The sequence below is a fragment of the Callithrix jacchus genome, chromosome 10 (assembly GCF_049354715.1).
Source record: "Callithrix jacchus isolate 240 chromosome 10, calJac240_pri, whole genome shotgun sequence".
Taxonomy (NCBI): Eukaryota; Metazoa; Chordata; class Mammalia; order Primates; family Cebidae; genus Callithrix; species Callithrix jacchus.
The window spans coordinates 68098444-68115328 of NC_133511.1; the positions used below are offsets into that span (position 1 = coordinate 68098444).

The window sequence follows — 16885 nt, forward strand, 5'->3', positions numbered from 1 at the left end:
GAAGCATATGACAGTGACCCCTATTGCTGGCACTACAGCTTTTTTATTGCCTTCCATGGGAATCCAAAAATCAACTCCAAATAAAGGAGGAAAAAAGGAATGTTTAATGTCAACCAGGTTGCCAAGATAAAATGTTTTGGATTGATTCCCAGTGCCAAAGCACAGTACATGTATATTTTTGGAAACTTGTTCTACCCACATTTTTATAAAGATATGGGTGTTTTGTTTTGTTTTGATTTCTGTAATAGCCACTGTTTTTTAAAATGCCTGTAACCTTTCCTAGAATATGAAGGCAATGTCTTCTAAGTATATATAACTATGTTTAAAGCTAATTTTATGGCAATTTCTAGCATGATTCTTTTTTGTGGCACAATGCCCTGTTGGAAAACATTAGAATCATAAGTCTATGATTCTGACTATTTTGCTCATAACTATTGAGTGACAAAAGACTCAATATGATGTGAGACTGTTTTGCTACTGACCTGACAGTAGATGAATAATTTCTAAGACATAGCACAGGATTTTCTCACTCAGCTATGGAGAATATTCAGTAAAGTTATCAATGAGAATATTTCAGCATATTTGAAATGGTGGCAACAAATGTGTCAGGAAAAATGTATAATTTATTCTTCTAGATCTCTCCACAATTCTGTAGAATTTTTCCCTTTTACTTTTAGTTGATACATAATAATTGTACATGTTTATGAGAAATAGAGGGACATTTTGATACATGTATACAGTGCTACAGAATTTTATTTTTATCCTCTTAACAGTGGTTAAGAGGAGAGTCCGTCTTAAAAATTCTGTGATAATTACTCAAGAGAAAGCCCTTTAATTCATGAAAAAGTAGACCTTAACAGCTAGGCAGCATACTTTTGGACTCATTGCATCCCAGGAAGTCTCCCCTGACTCCTCTTCAGTGGCCTCTTCCACATTCCCAGGACCATGCACTTGGCACCTCCTTGTAGTATCCTTTGCTCTAGATTGTGAACCACTGGAAGGAGACACTGTGTTCTTCCTTTTCTATCCATCAAAGAGGCTAGCATAGTTCTTCATACAGTAGATATTTGATATTTTAAGTAATTAATTTAATGGCTCTCCTATGAAGGTCAGTCCTGCCTGTTCATTCTTTGTAACCTTAAATGCGTAAACACTGGCGCCTTTGTATGTTTGAATATGGGAAAAAGCCAGTAAGTGCTTGTGAAAAAGCCAAATAAGCAAAAAACAAATCTTAGAAGCTGTTTTGTTTTTTCCTTATTGGGTTATTAATTTAAAAAGTAAAACATGCTCATTCTACTAGTTCCAAGAGTATAGATGTATATAAAAAGCAAGTCAGGGCGAACATGGCGCTGCTAGCGGTGCGGAGCGTGCGGGCAGTGCTCTGCAACCTGCACGTGGTCCCATCACCCACCACATCCTGCCCGCCAAGGCAGGGTGGTGCCGTCCAGACGCTGCTGGGTGTCGTCCAGACGCTGCGCATGGAATCCATTCTGCTCTCAGTGCGTAAATTCACAGAACAACGTGAATGGGTAACAACAAAGTGATACTGGAACAGTGCGAATCAGCAATTTTGCACAGGAAGCTTTGGGAAACGTTGTTTACTGTAGTCTGCCTGAAGTTGGAACAAAATTGAACAAACAAGATGATTTTGGCGCTTTGGAAAGTGTGAGCTGCTAGTGAACTCTATTCTCCTTTATCAGGAGAAGTAACTGAAATTAATGAACCTCTTGCAGAAAATCCAGGACTTATAAACAAATCTTGTTATGAAGATGGTTGGCTGATCAAGATGACACTGAGTAACCCTTCAGAACTAGATGAACTTATGAGTGAAGAAGCATATGAGAAATATATAACATCTATTGAGGAGTGAAAATGGAACCCCTAAATAAACTAGTATGAAATAACACCAAAAACTAAATAAATAAATAAAAATAAGAAGCAAGTCAGTCATTTCCTCTATTCTCCAGTCTTTATTCTTCTCATTCTGCTTTCCACTGTCAGATATGTATGCTCATATAAATATTTATAGGGCCGGGCGCGGTGGCTCATGCCTGTAATCCCAGCACTTTGGGAGGCCGAGGCGGGTGGATCACGAGGTCAAGAGATTGAGACCATCCTGGTCAACATGGTGAAACCCTGTCTCTACTAAAAATACAAAAAATTAGCTGGGCATGGTGGTGCGTGCCTGTAATCCCAGCTACTTGGGAGGCTGAGGCAGGAGAATTGCCTGAACCCAGGAGGTGGAGGTTGCGGTGAGCCGAGATCGCGCCATTGCCCTCCAGCCTGGGTAACAGGAGCGAAATTCCATCTCAAAAAAAAAATTAAAAAAATATTATTTATATTTGCTATATTATGGACAGTGCTCTAGGCAAATGCCTGCGATCTAACTCATTTTTACACTCAATACCATTTAAACTGATAGACATCTTTTAGCTATGATGGGTAATATACCTTGAAACTGGGTTGAAAAATTACTTTCCTTGTGTTACATTTCAGAAGAGCGTGCCTTTCATGTTTGTTCATCTGTGTGTGGTAAAATATAAAATATGCCAACTTACCATTTTCAGTGTAAGTTTAGTAGCATTAAGTATATTCATATCGTTGTGGAACCATCCCCACCATCCATCTCCAGAACTCTTTTTTTTTTTTGAGACAGAGTCTTACTCTGTCACCTAATCTGGAGTAGTGGCACAATCTTGGCTCACTGCAACCTCTGCCTCCTGGGTTCAAGTGATTCTCCTGCCTCAGCCTCCCAAGCAGCTGGGATTACAGGCACCTGCCACCATGCCCCGCTAATTTTTGTATTTTTAGTAGACACAGGGTTTCACCATGTTGGCCAGGCTGGTCTCGAACTCCTGATCTCAGATGATCCACCTGCCTCAGCCTCCCAAAGTGCTGGATTACAGACGTGAGCCACTGTATCTGGATCATCTCCAGGACTCTTTTCATCTAGCAAAAGTAAAATTCTCTGCCCTTTAAGCAATAACTCTGTATAACCCAGCCCCTGACGATCACCATTCTGCTTTCTGTCTCTATGAATTTGACTAGGTACCTCATATAAGTGGAATCAGAATATTTTATCCTTTTGCGACTGGCTTATTCCACTTAGCCTTATGGCCTCAAAGATCACACATGTTCTATGTAGCGTGTGTCAGAATTTCCTTCCTTTTTAAGACTGAATAAACTGGGCATGGCAGCGTGTGCCTGTAGTCACAGCTACTCAGGAGTGGGGTGGGGGAGGGCAGCTGAGGTAGGAGGATCCCTTGCATCCAGGAGTTCAAGGCTGCAGTGAGCTATGATCGCACCATTGCACTCCAGCTTGGGCAGCAGAGTGAGACCCTCTCTAACCACACAGACAGACAGATAGTAGATAGATAGATAGTAGACAGATAAGTCAGATAGATAGATAGATAGATAGACAAATAGATAGATAGAGTGAGACTGGATGGATGGATGGATGGATGGATAGATAGGTAGATAGATAGGCCGGCAAGAATATTCCATTGTACGTATGTACCGCATTTTTATTTGGTTTGTGGTATATACATACATTTTATTTGTTTATTCATTCATCTATCAGTGGACACTTGAGTTGCTTCTACCTTTGAGAATAATGTGGCTATGAACATTGGTTTACAAATATCTGTTCAAGTCTGTGCTTTCAGTTCATTTGGGTATATACCTAAAATGGCATTGCTGAATTATGTGGTAATTCTGTATTTAATTTATTGAAGAAACACCTCACTGTTTTTCCGTAGCAGCTGTACCATTTTACATTTCTACTAGCCATGTATAAAGGTTCCAGTTTTTCCACATCCTTGTCAATACTTGTTTTTTTCTGATTTTTTTTTAGATGTAATAGTATCCTAATGGGTATGAAATGGTATCTCATTGTGCTTTTGAATTGCATTTCCCTAATGATTAGTGATATTGATCATATTTTCATGTGCTTATTGGCTGTTTATATATCTTCTTTGGAAAGATATCTTTTCAGATATTTTGTCCATTTTTAGTTGGGTTACTTGTTTGTTGTTGTTCAGTTTTAGGCATTCTTTATAGATTCTGGATATTAGTCCCTTTTAAGTTCCATGATTTGCAAATACCTTATACCATTCTGTGGGTTGCCTTTTCACTCTATTGTCCTTTGATGCCTACATATTTTTTATTTTGATAAGGTTCAATTTATTGGTTTTTTTCTTTTATTGCCTGTGCTTTTGGTATCATATTTTAAAAATTGTTGCCAAATCCAGTGTCATAAAGTTTTTTCTGTATGTTTTCTTTTAAAGTTTTATAGTTTTAGTTCTTCTCTTTAGGTCTTTGATCCATTTAGTTTTTTCTGTGTATGGTATAAGATAAGATTTCAACTTCATTCTTTTACATGTGGGCATCCAATTTTTCCAGCAACATTTGTTGAAAAACTGTCCTTTGTTCCACTGAATGGTCTTGGCATGCTTGTTGAAAATCATTTAGTCATGTATGTATGTGAAGGTTTATTTCTGGGCTTTCTAGTCTCGAACTCATTTTTTGAAAAACGTTTAAGTGCAAGGGTACATGTGCAGGTTTGTTATATAGATAAACTTGTGTCAAGGAGGTGGGTTTATTGTACAAATTGTTTCATTACCCAGGTACTAAGCCTTGTACCCAATAGTTATTTTTTCTAATCCTCTCCCTCCTCCCACCATCTGCCTTCATTCAAGTAGGCCCCAGTGTCTGTTGTTGCTTCTTTGTGTCCATGAGCACTCATCATTTAGCTCCCACTTATTAGTGAGAACATATAGTATTTGGTTTTCTGTTCCTGCATTATTTACTAAGGATAATGGCCTCCAGCTCTATCCATGTTCCTGCAGAAGATCATTATTTTTGTGGCTGCATAGTATTTCATGGTGTATATGTGCCACATTTTCTTTATTCAGCTTGTCATTGATGGGTATTTAGACATTGATTCCATGTCTTTGCTATTGGTATTATAAATAGTGTTGTAATGAACATACACATGCATCTTTTTTTTTTTTTTTTTTTTGGAGACAGTCTCACTCTGTTAGGCTGGAGTGCACTGGCACAATTTTGACTCACTGCAGCTTCCACTTCCCAGGTTCAAGCAATTCTCGTGCCTCAGCCTCCTAAATAGCTGGGATTACAGTCACACACTACCACGCCTGGCTAATTTTTGTATTTTTAGTAGAGACATGGTTTCACCGTGTTGCCAGGCTGGTCTTGAACTACTGACCTGAAGTAATCCACCCACCTCAGCCTTCTAAAGTGCTGGGATTATAGGCGTGAGCCACCACTCCCGGTCCATGTGTCTTTGGACAGATGATTTTTGACTTTGTAAATAATAGTCATTCTCAGCCATGCATGATGGCTCACTCCTGTAATCACTGCATTTCAGGAGGCCAGGGCAGAAGGATCACCTGAGCCGAGGAATTAAAGACTAGCCTAAGCAACATGGTGAAACCCCATCTCTACCAAAAAAGAAAAAAATTAGCCAGGCATGGTGGTGCATATAGTCCCATCTATTTGGGAGGCTGAGGAAGGAAGATTACTTGAGTCCAGGAGGTTGACACTGCAGTGAACCGTGATTATGTTACTGCACTCCAGCCTGGGTAACAAAGGAAGACCCTATCTCAAAAAAAAAAAAAAAAAGCCACTCCGACTGGTATGAGATGGTATCTCATTGTGGTTTTGATTTGCATTTCTCTAATGATATTGAGCGTTTTTTCACATACTTGGCAAACTTTATTTTTTATGAGTGTTACTAATCTATAATATGGATACATCAGAGTGCATTCAAACATTCTTCTGTTGATGGACATATAGATTGTGTCCAGGCTTTTGTTACTACAGGCAGTGTTGCAGTAAACATCTTAAAATATGTAGTCTTATACCTTGGTGCTTTTATTTTCCCATGATGTATTCATAAAAGTAGAATTGCTAGATCAAGTGGTATGTTTAGTTTTTAATTTCAGTAGACAGGTTATTTTTTCAAAAGGATATATGAATTCATATTTCTATCAGCCATAAATAATCCTGTTCTCCACCTCCTTGGTAGTACTTAGCAACCTTTTTTTTTTTGACAGAGTCACACTCTGTCACCCCAGCTAGAGTGCAGTAGAGCAATCTTAGCTCACTGTAGCCTCCACCTTCTGGATTCAAGCAATTCCCCTGCCTCAGCCTTTCAAGTAGCTGGGACTCCAGGCATGTACCACCATGCCTGGCTACATGTTTTTCTTTCTATTTTTAGTAGAGATGGGGTTTCGCCATGTTGACCAGGCCAGGCCTGAAACTTTTTTAATGTTTACTAACATGATCAGTTAAAATTTGGAGGCCTTTGTCAGTCAGTACTTAACAGTGAAAAGTAAAAGGATACTGATAAATATTGCTTAGGTATTTGACAGAAACTTCCCTGTTGATTTAAGAAAAAAAATCTCTGTCGCCGGGCACAGTGGCTCATACGTGTAATCCCAGCACGTTGGGAGGCCGAAGTGGGCGGATCACAAGGTCAGGAGATCAAGACCATCCTGGCCAACATGGTGAAACCCCATCTCTACTTAAAATACAGAAATTGGCTTGGTTTGGTAGCGTGTGCCTGTAATCCCAGCTACTCAGGAGGCTGAGGCACAGGAGAATCACTTGAACGCAGGAGGTGGAGGTTGCAATGAGCCAAGATCGGGCCACTGCACTCCAGCCTGGCGACAGAGCTAGACTGGGTCTTAAAAAAAAAAAAGAAGGCTGGGCGCTGGCTCACGCCTATAATCCTAGCACTTTGGGAGGCCGAGGCGGGTGGATCACGAGGTCAAGAGATCGAGACCATCCTGGTCAACGAGGTAAAACCCCATCTCTACTAAAAATACAAAAATTAGCTGGGCATGGTGGTGCATGCCTGTAGTCCCAGCTACTCGGGAGGCTGAGGCAGGAGAATTGCTTGAACCCAGAAGGCGGAGGTTGCAGTGAGCCGAGATCATGCCATTGCATTCCAGTGTGGGTAACAACAGCAAAACTCCATCTCAAAAAAAAAAAAAAGAAAAGAAAAAAAATATACTAGGCCTGGTGCAGTGGCTTACGCCTGTAATCCCAGCATGTTGGGAGGCCACAGCGGGTGGATCACTTGAGGCCAGGAGTTCAAGACCAGCTGGGCCAACATGGTGAAACTCCATCTCTACTAAAAATACAAAAAAATTAGCTAGGTGTAGTGATGGGCACCTGTAATCCCAGCTACTCGGCAGGCTGAGGCACTAGAATCAGTTGAACCTGGGAGGCAGAGGTTGCCCCAGCCTGGATGACAGAGCAAGACTTTGTCTCAAAAAAACAAAAAAAACTCTGTTCTCTCATAAAATGAAAAATGTAAGTGCAAAAGATAGTCATTTTTATGTAGAGTTAAAGGCAAATTAACATTTTGAAACAATCAGATTTTGAGTGTTTTTCCTGCTTTCAGCCATTTTCTTGAAGTAAGGAAACTAGCCATTGGTTTCTAATTTTTCTTAGCTTAATGCAGATACTGAAAGAGAAGAAGGAGAAGAGTTTGAAGATAACATGGATGTCTTCGATGATAGCAATTCCAGCCCTTCTGGCACGTTAAGAAATTATCCACTCACCTGCAAAGTTGTTTATTCCTACAAGGTTTGTATTTCTCCAACATATTGTTATTAAATTCTGATTAACTGTGAGGATACACATGACTATCCATCCAGTCTCTCAAGCTGTACTTAGCACAAAATTGTTATTAGGTTAACATTGTTATTAGGTTAACAATATAACAGAATGGTGATGAGTTTAGCCTCTGACTTGGCGTGTTTCACTTGCTACTCCCTCTCTGCCTAGAACTCTTTTTTACCCTCAAATCTCTGTTGGTTGCCCCTTGCTCCTCATTGAAGCTCAGCTCAAACAGTGCCTCCTAAAATCACCCATAACCACCTAAATAAATAACCAGCTCCTCAGTCACGTCTCGTTATCCCATTGCCTCTTTTATTTATTATATAGCACTTCTGCCCAGCCAAACTTACTCTTGTTTATTTTCATATTTCTTTGACATTCCACGAAAGGTCCATGAAGGCAAAAATTTTGTCTGTGTATGTGTACCTTGTCTCCAGGTCTTCAGCCCCAAGGATGATGGCCAGCTGTAGTGGGTCATCAGTAAATAATTGTGGGATGAATACATGAATATTGGAAGAGACTCGTGAATGCATGAATCTTCTCTTGCCCTGGATGATGGCCAGCTGTAGTGGGTCATCAGTAAATAATTGTGGGATGAATACATGAATATTGGAAGAGAGGCGTGAATGCATGAATCTTCTCTTGCCCCTGTTCTAGTGGAGGCATGCATGAGAAGGGGCAATGCGGAAGGCTATCAGAAAGGGAAGGTCTGGAGAGAATCCACCTGTCATGCACTGGACAGATTCACTCCTACTGCCACATCCCCATGTAGCCAAAAGGTGGCAGTATTCACTCCTCAATATCAGTGATTCCCAGATTTGTTTTGAATTTAACATCCTTTCATTTTATATTTAAATTCATAATACTTCCTGTTCATTGAAAGTGTTAGCATTTTTTTCCCAATGTAAATTGTTTTGATAATCTTTTGAAAATTTAAAATCATCTCAGATACTTGGAAAGGTATTACAGAATATAATAAAACTCGCATTGGAATTGTTTCCTGATACCACCTCCCATTATTATATTTACCTGAATATCCCAGAACTAAAATTTAAGGTCCTTAAATAGAGAGATTCCTAAGTGTCCAAGTGATTTTAAACTGTTGACATTCATTCAACATTCTCTCTGTTGGCATATCCCAGGCACTTCCCTGCATTAGACTATGAACATCTATTTAGTCAGTTAATCATTGAATAAACATATAGAGTGCCCAATATGTTATATATTTGGGGGATACCAGAATGAATGTGACTTTATCTCTCCCCTCTAGGAATGGACAGTCTAGGAAGGGATAAATATTAAACTGGAAAAACAGAACAAGTGTGAAAAGATTTATAGTAAAGGTAGAGCCACTAACTCTACCTGTGATCATTGGGAGAGATTTTATGAGATGGCATCTAAATTGGGTTATGAGATTTAAGACCTTTCTAGATGCAGTGAGAAGGTAGGGAAAGAGCCTTCCAAGCAAAGAGAACGGCAGGTATAGAGACAGAATGTGATGAGAGTGTGGGGTGTTCAGGAATTGTTAAATTCGGTGGAGCATCCTCGGGAGAACAGAAGAGCTGTGCGTAAAGGTGTTTGTTATCAGATAGTAAAGGGCCTCATGTACCAGACTTAGAGGTTTGGTTTTTATCTTGGCTGGGAAGATCCTTAGATGGCCTGAAATCAGATTGGACTTGTAAGAAGGCAACCTGGTCATGGAATAGATATTCTAGAGGATAGATTAGAATAGAGAAGGACTGACTTTAATCATAATTCATATAGTCCAGATCAAAAAGGAGGCCTCGAATAATCTGGTGAGAACAAAGAAAGCTATATTTAATGGATAGGTTGGCCAGGCACAGTGGCTTACACTTGTAATCCCAGCACTTTGGGAGACCAAGGCAGGTAGATCACTGAGGTTAGGAGTTTGGGACTGGCCTGACCAACACAGTGAAACCCTGTCTCTACTAAAAATACAAAAACTAGGTGGGTCTGGTGGTTTGCACCTGTAATCTCAGCTACTAGGGAGGCTGAGACAGGAGAATCGCTTGAACCCGAGAGGTTGCAGCTAGCCAAGATCGCACCATCGCACTCCAGCCTGGGTGACAGAGCAAGACTCTATCTCAAAAAAAAAGGTTAGAGTCAGAAGCCTTAAGAATGTTATTAACTTTTGACCCTATTAGCATCCATCCTAAGGAAATAAATCATAATATAGAAAAATATTTTGGATACAAAAATGTCCTTTCATATAGTACTGCTTTATAATATATGGCACTTCTGCCCAGCCAAACTTAATCTTAGTTTTCATATTTCTTTGTCTGACTCTCCACTAAAGGTCCATGAAGGGAGAAATTTTGTCTCTGTATGTTTACCTTGTCTGTGTGTCTTCAGCCCCTAAGACGATGCCGAGCACGTAGTAGGTCATCAGTAAATAATTGTGGAATGAATACTTGAATGATAGAAAGAAGGCATGAACGAATGAATCTTTCCCTTGCCTTCATTCTGATAGAGACATCAATGAGGATAATAGAGCTCATGACTGGGTGTGGTGGCTCATGCCTGTAATCTCAACATTTTGGGAGGCCAAAGTAGGAAGATCACTTGAAGCCAGGAGTTTAAGACCAGCCTGGGCAACAAAGCAAAACCTGGTCTCTACAAAAAAAATTTTTTAAGTAGCTGGGCATGGTGGCACATGCCTATAGTCCTAGCTGTTCAGGAGGCTGAGGCAGGAGGATCACTGGCGCCCAGATCGAGACTGCAGTGAGCCATGATTACACCATTGCACTCCAGCCTGGGTGACAGAGTGAGACCTTGCCTCTAAAAAATAAATTAAAAAAGATTAAATTTGGCAGTCCAATGAGAATAATTAAACTAGACATTCATATACTCTAGCCATAACATATAATATTATGAAGATTATTGAAATTTATATTAGAGTGTTTCCACCAGGCTGGGTGGATCACCTGAGGTCAGGAGTTTGAGAACAGCCTGACTAACATTGAGAAACCCTGTCTCTACTAAAAATACAAAAATTACCTGGGTGTAGTGGCACATGCCTGTAATCCCAGCTATTCGAGAGGCTGAGGCAGGAGAATCGCTTGAACCTGGGAGGCAGAGGTTGTGGTGACTGGAGATCACGCCATTGCACTCCAGCCTGGGCAACAAAAGTGAAACTCTGTCTCAAAAAAAAAAAAAGAAAGAGTTTTTCTATATAAGAAGAAACCCTTATGTCCTAATACCAAATTAAAAGGTAGGATACCAAATTGTATGTACAATGATATCTCAATTATGCATATTTTCCAGCCTTTCTACAATGAACGTGTATGATATAATCAGGAAAAGCATATTGTTTTAAAAGAAATACAGGAAATTTGGAGAGAGATTGTCAACTCTGGTTGTCACTGGATACTAGGACTTGAGACAGTATAAGAGCATGTGTGTATTTAATAACAATTTACTGCTCACTTACTGTCTTTAGTTGGGGTAAGTGAGAAGAAGTATGTCCCTATCTAATTAAGTGTTTCTACTAGGAAGCTCACATGGACAAGCTCACTAGAGCATCATGGTAGTCAGTGTTACTGGTACGCTCAGAGCCTTTTAAGAACAAGAGGAGGAGCAACTTACTCATCATGGGTAGTCTGGGAAAACATACACTCGGTCTCAAATCAAAATTAATCGTAACTACTATTTATTTATTTATTTGTAATCTCTTCAATAACCCTATGAGGAAGATACTATCAAACACCCCATTCATTCAACAAATAGTGCTTGAGCACCTCCCATGTATCAGTGTTGTGGGCTTTTCTAGGCTCTGGGATGTAGCACTGATCAAAAGAGACAAAAATCTCTGCCCTCATAGAGCTTATATTCTAGTAGGAAAAAAGAAAACTGAGGTTCAAAAACATCTTAGGTCACTTGCCCATAAAAACATACTGAAGCTGGACTTAAACCCACAGTAATCTAAGTCCATTCATCAGTTAGGAAAGAGGGAACGGAGCCTGCTGGACAGAACACCTAAAAGCATGGAGGCAAAGAAGAACATGGTATGCTCAGAGAACAGGAGTGTGTGCAGGGGCCAAAGCGTCAGGAGGCCCACAGAGACCAAACTCTGCAGGGTCTTGATTGCCATGCAACGGACTTGACCTTGTAAGGTGAAAGAATTGATTATCACTGCATTAGGATGGGATGATCAAGCTAGTATCTGCTTACATTGGACAACTAGCACTGCAGTGTTGAAAAACATGCATGGATCTCCATGCCTTTTTTTTTTTTTTTGGAGACAGGGTCTCACTCCATTGCCCAAGCTGGAGTACATTGGCATGATCTTGGTTCACTCCAACCTCTGCCTCCCTGTTCAAGTGATCTTCCCACCTCAGCCTCAGCCTAGAAGCTGGGATTACAGGCACACACCACCACACCAGCTAATTTTTTGCATTTTTCATAGAGACAGGGTTTCTCTATGTTGCCCAGGCTAGTCTCGAACTCCTGGCATCAAGTGATCCACCCACCTCACCCTCCCAAATGCTTGGATTACAGGCATGAGCCACCTCATGCAGCCTCTCCATAGCTTTTTATAAGGGCAGCAGTATATTTAAAAGTATATTACCTCCCCTGGTTTGCTGTCACACACATTAATGTCTGGTTGTGTTGATACTTTTTAGGTCTTGCCATGGAAAACATTTTTATTACAAAAGTGCCTTTTGCTGTCATATTCAAGGCATAGTATGGTTTCAGAGTAGTGAAGCAATTCCACTGGAAAAGCTATCAAGAGTAAAGGAGAGGGCTTTTTCCTCATATTTTGAGATAAGAAATAATTTAAAATCTGGCCTTGGTGTATTCTGTGACTGGTTAGCCATCCTCAATATTATTTTTCTGTCTCAGGGAGCTAATGATGACATTCAGAATCTGGGTTTTGATGAAATACTTTAATGTTCATGAAATGAAAAGTGAATCGTGAAAATGACCCCTTTTTTTGCCTTATTTTGTTTGTGTAACTTAGAGTTAATTTTACACTTTGAGATTGTGAGATTTGAAAAGCTTTATGGTCTTAGATGATGGTTTTAACTGATCTTGGGTCTTGGGGAAAGCTTTTAATACTGTTTTCTAGAGAGCCAGAAGCCAGCAGCCCCTGCCTATCACACATGACAGGGAAGGCTCTTAGGAAGCAAAGCCACATGGATTTCCAGCCCCTCTGTGGAGCTTCAGTTTTCTCACAGATTTGGCATCTCAAGGGCAACATGTGGGTGGCTGATGCTGGTGGACTGCTGCTGTCAGGGATAATGAAACCATTACAGTTAGCAGCTTGTGCAGTAGAACGCAAGTAGATCAGCCCAGTCTCCACAGTTAAGTTGGAGCATAAAAAATCCAAACCATGACTGATCTCAATCATTTCCTTTCCTACAATTTTCTTCTTTTGACCACTGCTTTATAGTGATTCCAGATCAATTCTAGGCACTGCACCCACAATCATCAAATTCATGTACATAGTTCTTTGCATTTTCACTGCATGCTTGTCCATGGCAGCCCTCTGGTAGCAGTTCCAATTCAGTGCCTTCTCCTTTGCCTTTGCTTCCCAAATCATCACAATTCTATGCTTCTTCATCCCACATTGACTCTCACATCATCCAGAGAATGGCAGGATTGTCATTTTAAAGAAATGGATGCATCAAGTTGAAAGCTTGATACAGAAGCTGGAGTTGGAACCCGGATCCTCTGCTTCCAGGAAGTGCTCTTCTTTCTTTCTTTGTTCAGAGACAGTGTATCGCTCTGTTGCCCAGGCTGGAGTGCAGTGGCATGCTCATGGCTCACTGCAGCCTCAACCTCCCAGGCTCAAGCGATCCTCCCACCTCAGCTTCCCGAGTAGTAGCTGGGGCTACAGGCACGTTCCACTATGCCTGACTAATTTTATTTATTTATTTATTTGTTTGTTTGTTTGTTTGTTTGTTTATTTCGTAAGTAGAGATGGGATCTCGCTGTGTTGCCCAGGCTCACATGTTCTGTTCATTGAAACTCATTGCCTCATGAGGATTCAGTTCCTTCAGTTTTTGTTATGGTTTTATTTGTTTAGTTTTTTAAAGTAAAACTTCACTTCATTATGATAGTTTTACAGCATTTAAATTTTTATGTTCAACATGTTTCTCAAAATCATTTCAATATTTTGATCCCCAGTTTTTGTCATGATCAGCTCACATCTGCTCCTTATCTAACCTTTTTAATTTTGTCCATGACCATCCTACATTGCAGGCTTCTCAACCAGATGAGTTGACCATTGAGGAACATGAGGTGTTAGAAGTGATTGAAGATGGAGATATGGAAGACTGGGTAAAGGTATATTCCTTTGCTCATATCGCCCCTTCTTGTGACATTTTCAGGAGTTTGTTTTGGTCTTTGTTGTGCCCTGCCTGAATTGTGTGTGTAAACTTGTTTTGTCACATGTCTTTTACCCAGGCTCGAAATAAAGTTGGCCAAGTGGGTTATGTGCCAGAAAAGTACCTACAGTTTCCCACCTCGAACAGCCTCCTGAGCATGCTGCAGTCTCTGGCCGCTTTGGACAGTCGGTCACACACGTCCAGCAATTCCACAGAAGCAGAACTCGTTTCAGGCAGCCTCAACGGAGATGCCAGTGGTAAAGACTGAAACAAGGCACTCTTTATTTGGTCACATTTGACCTAAATGCACAACTTTGCTCCTATCCTATAATATGCTTCCCTTTATTTGGTCACATTTGTCCTGTATAGTAGAACCCTAAAGTTGATCATCATTGAGTAAAAATATTACAACTTTAATCCTATTCTGTACGATGCTCTTTTAGTTGTCATGTGAGCATAGGGGTGGTTGCAGAAGCAACCAGCTGTCAATTATCTTACCAGATTTGTCTTTCTCTTGCTCCCTAGTCTGTTTTGTGAAAGCACTTTATGAATACGAGGGCCAGACAGATGATGAGTTATCTTTTCCTGAGGGAGCAATAATCCGTATCTTGAACAAAGAAAACCAAGATGACGATGGCTTCTGGGAAGGGGAATTCAGTGGGCGGATTGGAGTTTTTCCATCGGTGCTAGTGGAAGAACTTTCAGCCTCAGAAAATGGTGACACCCCATGGATGAGAGAGATTCAGGTACATGAGAGGAGAAACAGTTGAATTAAATGATGTTTAAAGAAAATTGCTCCCAAGCAGTCTATGGATCCACACAAAAGTGGGCTGCAGTCTCTGCTTTACCCTCACTGATCCTTGGTTGCCAGTGCCTGCAAAACTGCATTTGAGAAACCAGAGACTTGTCAGTCAGTCCCTTGTGGAATATGGCCATCCTCCCACACCTCCATCTTCCCACATTCTAGTCCCTGAGTCGGTTAACCAAAATGCCAAATTATATGTGACATATCAAAGATCATTTTGGTGGAGAGAAAGAAACAAACTGAAGAGGGAAGGCATTGCTCTGTGGTTAATTTATGTAGTAAAACTCTTAGCTGGCTCTCTCTCCCTCACTGTCAGAGCCTCCCTGCCTAGCCCAGGTCCTGCCAATCTATTTCAGAGAATTAATGAGCCTGCTAGAGTCCCCATTCCCCACTCAAGTGGCCCTAGACTTAGGTCATCACAGGGAAACAGCCTTTAAAGGAAACCCGTAATTCAGTCAGAGTTTAGTTTTTCCCCTCAGGCATCTCTCACTGCATGCCAGGTAGGTAGAGAAAGAAGGAACGGGTTTGCTGATCTTGTTTGCATGGTGATTGTGACCCCTTAGCCTAACATGCATAAAACCTGTTTTGTGCTAGGTATTTTATCTTCACCCAAAGAAATCCAACTTGTCCCTTTTGTTGTTGTTGTTCTTTGCTAAATTTACTGAATTGACTAATTTGGTGCATTTTCAATAGAACCCTAGAGAGTGACTTCACTTGGTAACTGTTTAAGATAAACTAAAATCAGTAATGTGATGAGATCTGTAAGGGGCAAAAGTGAAGTGCAATGCAGAATTGGGGCTTGGGGTGGTTAATAATGCTCATTTGCTTCTAATGAGGTTGACAAGTTTCAGTAGTCAGCTTTGCTTCAGAGAAAAGGGATATATACAGAGCAGTCAGAGAAGCAGCCAGGCTCTCCTTCCTGGGCTTGAGCACCCAGTAACCTCTCTTCCCTTTCTGCAGATCTCTCCTTCCCCCAAGCCACACGCCTCCCTGCCTCCACTGCCATTGTACGACCAGCCTCCCAGCAGCCCCTACCCCAGCCCAGATAAGAGGAGCTCCCTGTATTTTCCCCGGTCTCCTTCAGCAAACGGTAAGGGTTTCCTGGGCAGGGGTCTAAATGCATTTTCACTTCAGAAATCTATATATTTGCCTGAAGGACAAACAAAACTGCATTCATTTTTTTTCTTTTTTCTTTTGGAGACAGGGTCTCACTCTGTCACCCAAGCTGGCGTTCAGTGGCATGATCACAGCTCACAGCAACCTAATAATTCCTGGGCTCAAGTGATCCTCCCGCCTCAGCCTCCCAAGTAGCTAGGAATACAGGCATGCACCACCAGACACAGCTAATTTTTGTATTTTTTGTGGAGACAGGGTATTATTCTGCCACCTAGTCTGGAGTGCAGTGGTGGGGTCATAGCTCACTGCAGCCTTAAACTCCGGGCCTCAAGTGATCCTCCCACCTCAGTATCCCAAAGTGCTGGGATTACAGGCTTGAGCTACCCTGCAGGCCTTGCATTAGCATTTTTATTGCTCAACAGCTTAAGTAAAATGAGCTTTGGTTTTCTCCCTTAGAAAACAGCCTTCATGCTGAGTCACCAGGATTCTCACAGGCATCAAGGCACACTCCTGAGACCTCATATGGCAAACTACGACCTGTAAGTCTCCTATCTCACAGGATTATAGATTGCATAGTTCTTCCAAATTGAAAGTAAGGAATTAATGTTTCCTCTTTGCCTAAATGTGTTTACTGACTGCCAAACAAGGATGAACTGGGTTTGGGAAGGTAAAAAGAGCTATTGAAAAGGAAGGCCATAGAAATCCACTCATCTTGGAACATTTAATCTACACTGGAACTTTTTTCATTGAGTCATAGTGAGATTGCAAGATGATGACTATGAAAGTGTATTTAGATTAGAACAAGCTTTATGATCATTAAAGCGGGCTAATTGTGAAACACTTTTTTTAGTAAGTATTTAATTTTCCAGGCCTCTGTTTGCCTCTTTGACGAATATTGAGATGAAATAATAAGCTAACTTCATGGCCTCAAAGAATGTCTATTCTCAGGGTGAATATATTCTTG

At 40.9% G+C, this 16885-nt stretch overlaps 2 protein-coding genes and 1 pseudogene across 26 annotated transcripts in view; 2 read left to right on the top strand and 1 right to left on the bottom strand.

Annotated features, from left to right (window-relative positions):
• FCHSD2 (FCH and double SH3 domains 2) overlaps positions 1 to 16885 on the top strand; it is a 300132-nt gene that overhangs the window by 279583 nt on the left and 3664 nt on the right. For all 17 annotated transcript variants that reach the window (XM_035264145.3, XM_078340290.1, XM_017977813.4 and 14 more), the window contains 6 exons: positions 7483 to 7617; positions 13876 to 13959; positions 14080 to 14257; positions 14526 to 14746; positions 15766 to 15895; positions 16378 to 16460. In XM_035264145.3, the coding sequence (XP_035120036.1) occupies positions 7483 to 7617; positions 13876 to 13959; positions 14080 to 14257; positions 14526 to 14746; positions 15766 to 15895; positions 16378 to 16460 (831 nt within the window). The remainder of the gene's footprint in view (positions 1 to 7482; positions 7618 to 13875; positions 13960 to 14079; positions 14258 to 14525; positions 14747 to 15765; positions 15896 to 16377; positions 16461 to 16885) is intronic.
• On the top strand, positions 1211 to 2007 carry LOC144578116 (glycine cleavage system H protein, mitochondrial pseudogene; annotated as a pseudogene).
• ATG16L2 (autophagy related 16 like 2) overlaps positions 12539 to 16885 on the bottom strand; it is a 44133-nt gene continuing 39786 nt past the window's right edge. For all 9 annotated transcript variants that reach the window (XM_035264156.3, XM_078340308.1, XM_035264158.3 and 6 more), the window contains one exon: positions 12539 to 14882. In XM_035264156.3, the coding sequence (XP_035120047.2) occupies positions 14783 to 14882 (100 nt within the window). In that variant the 3' untranslated portion in view covers positions 12539 to 14782. The remainder of the gene's footprint in view (positions 14883 to 16885) is intronic.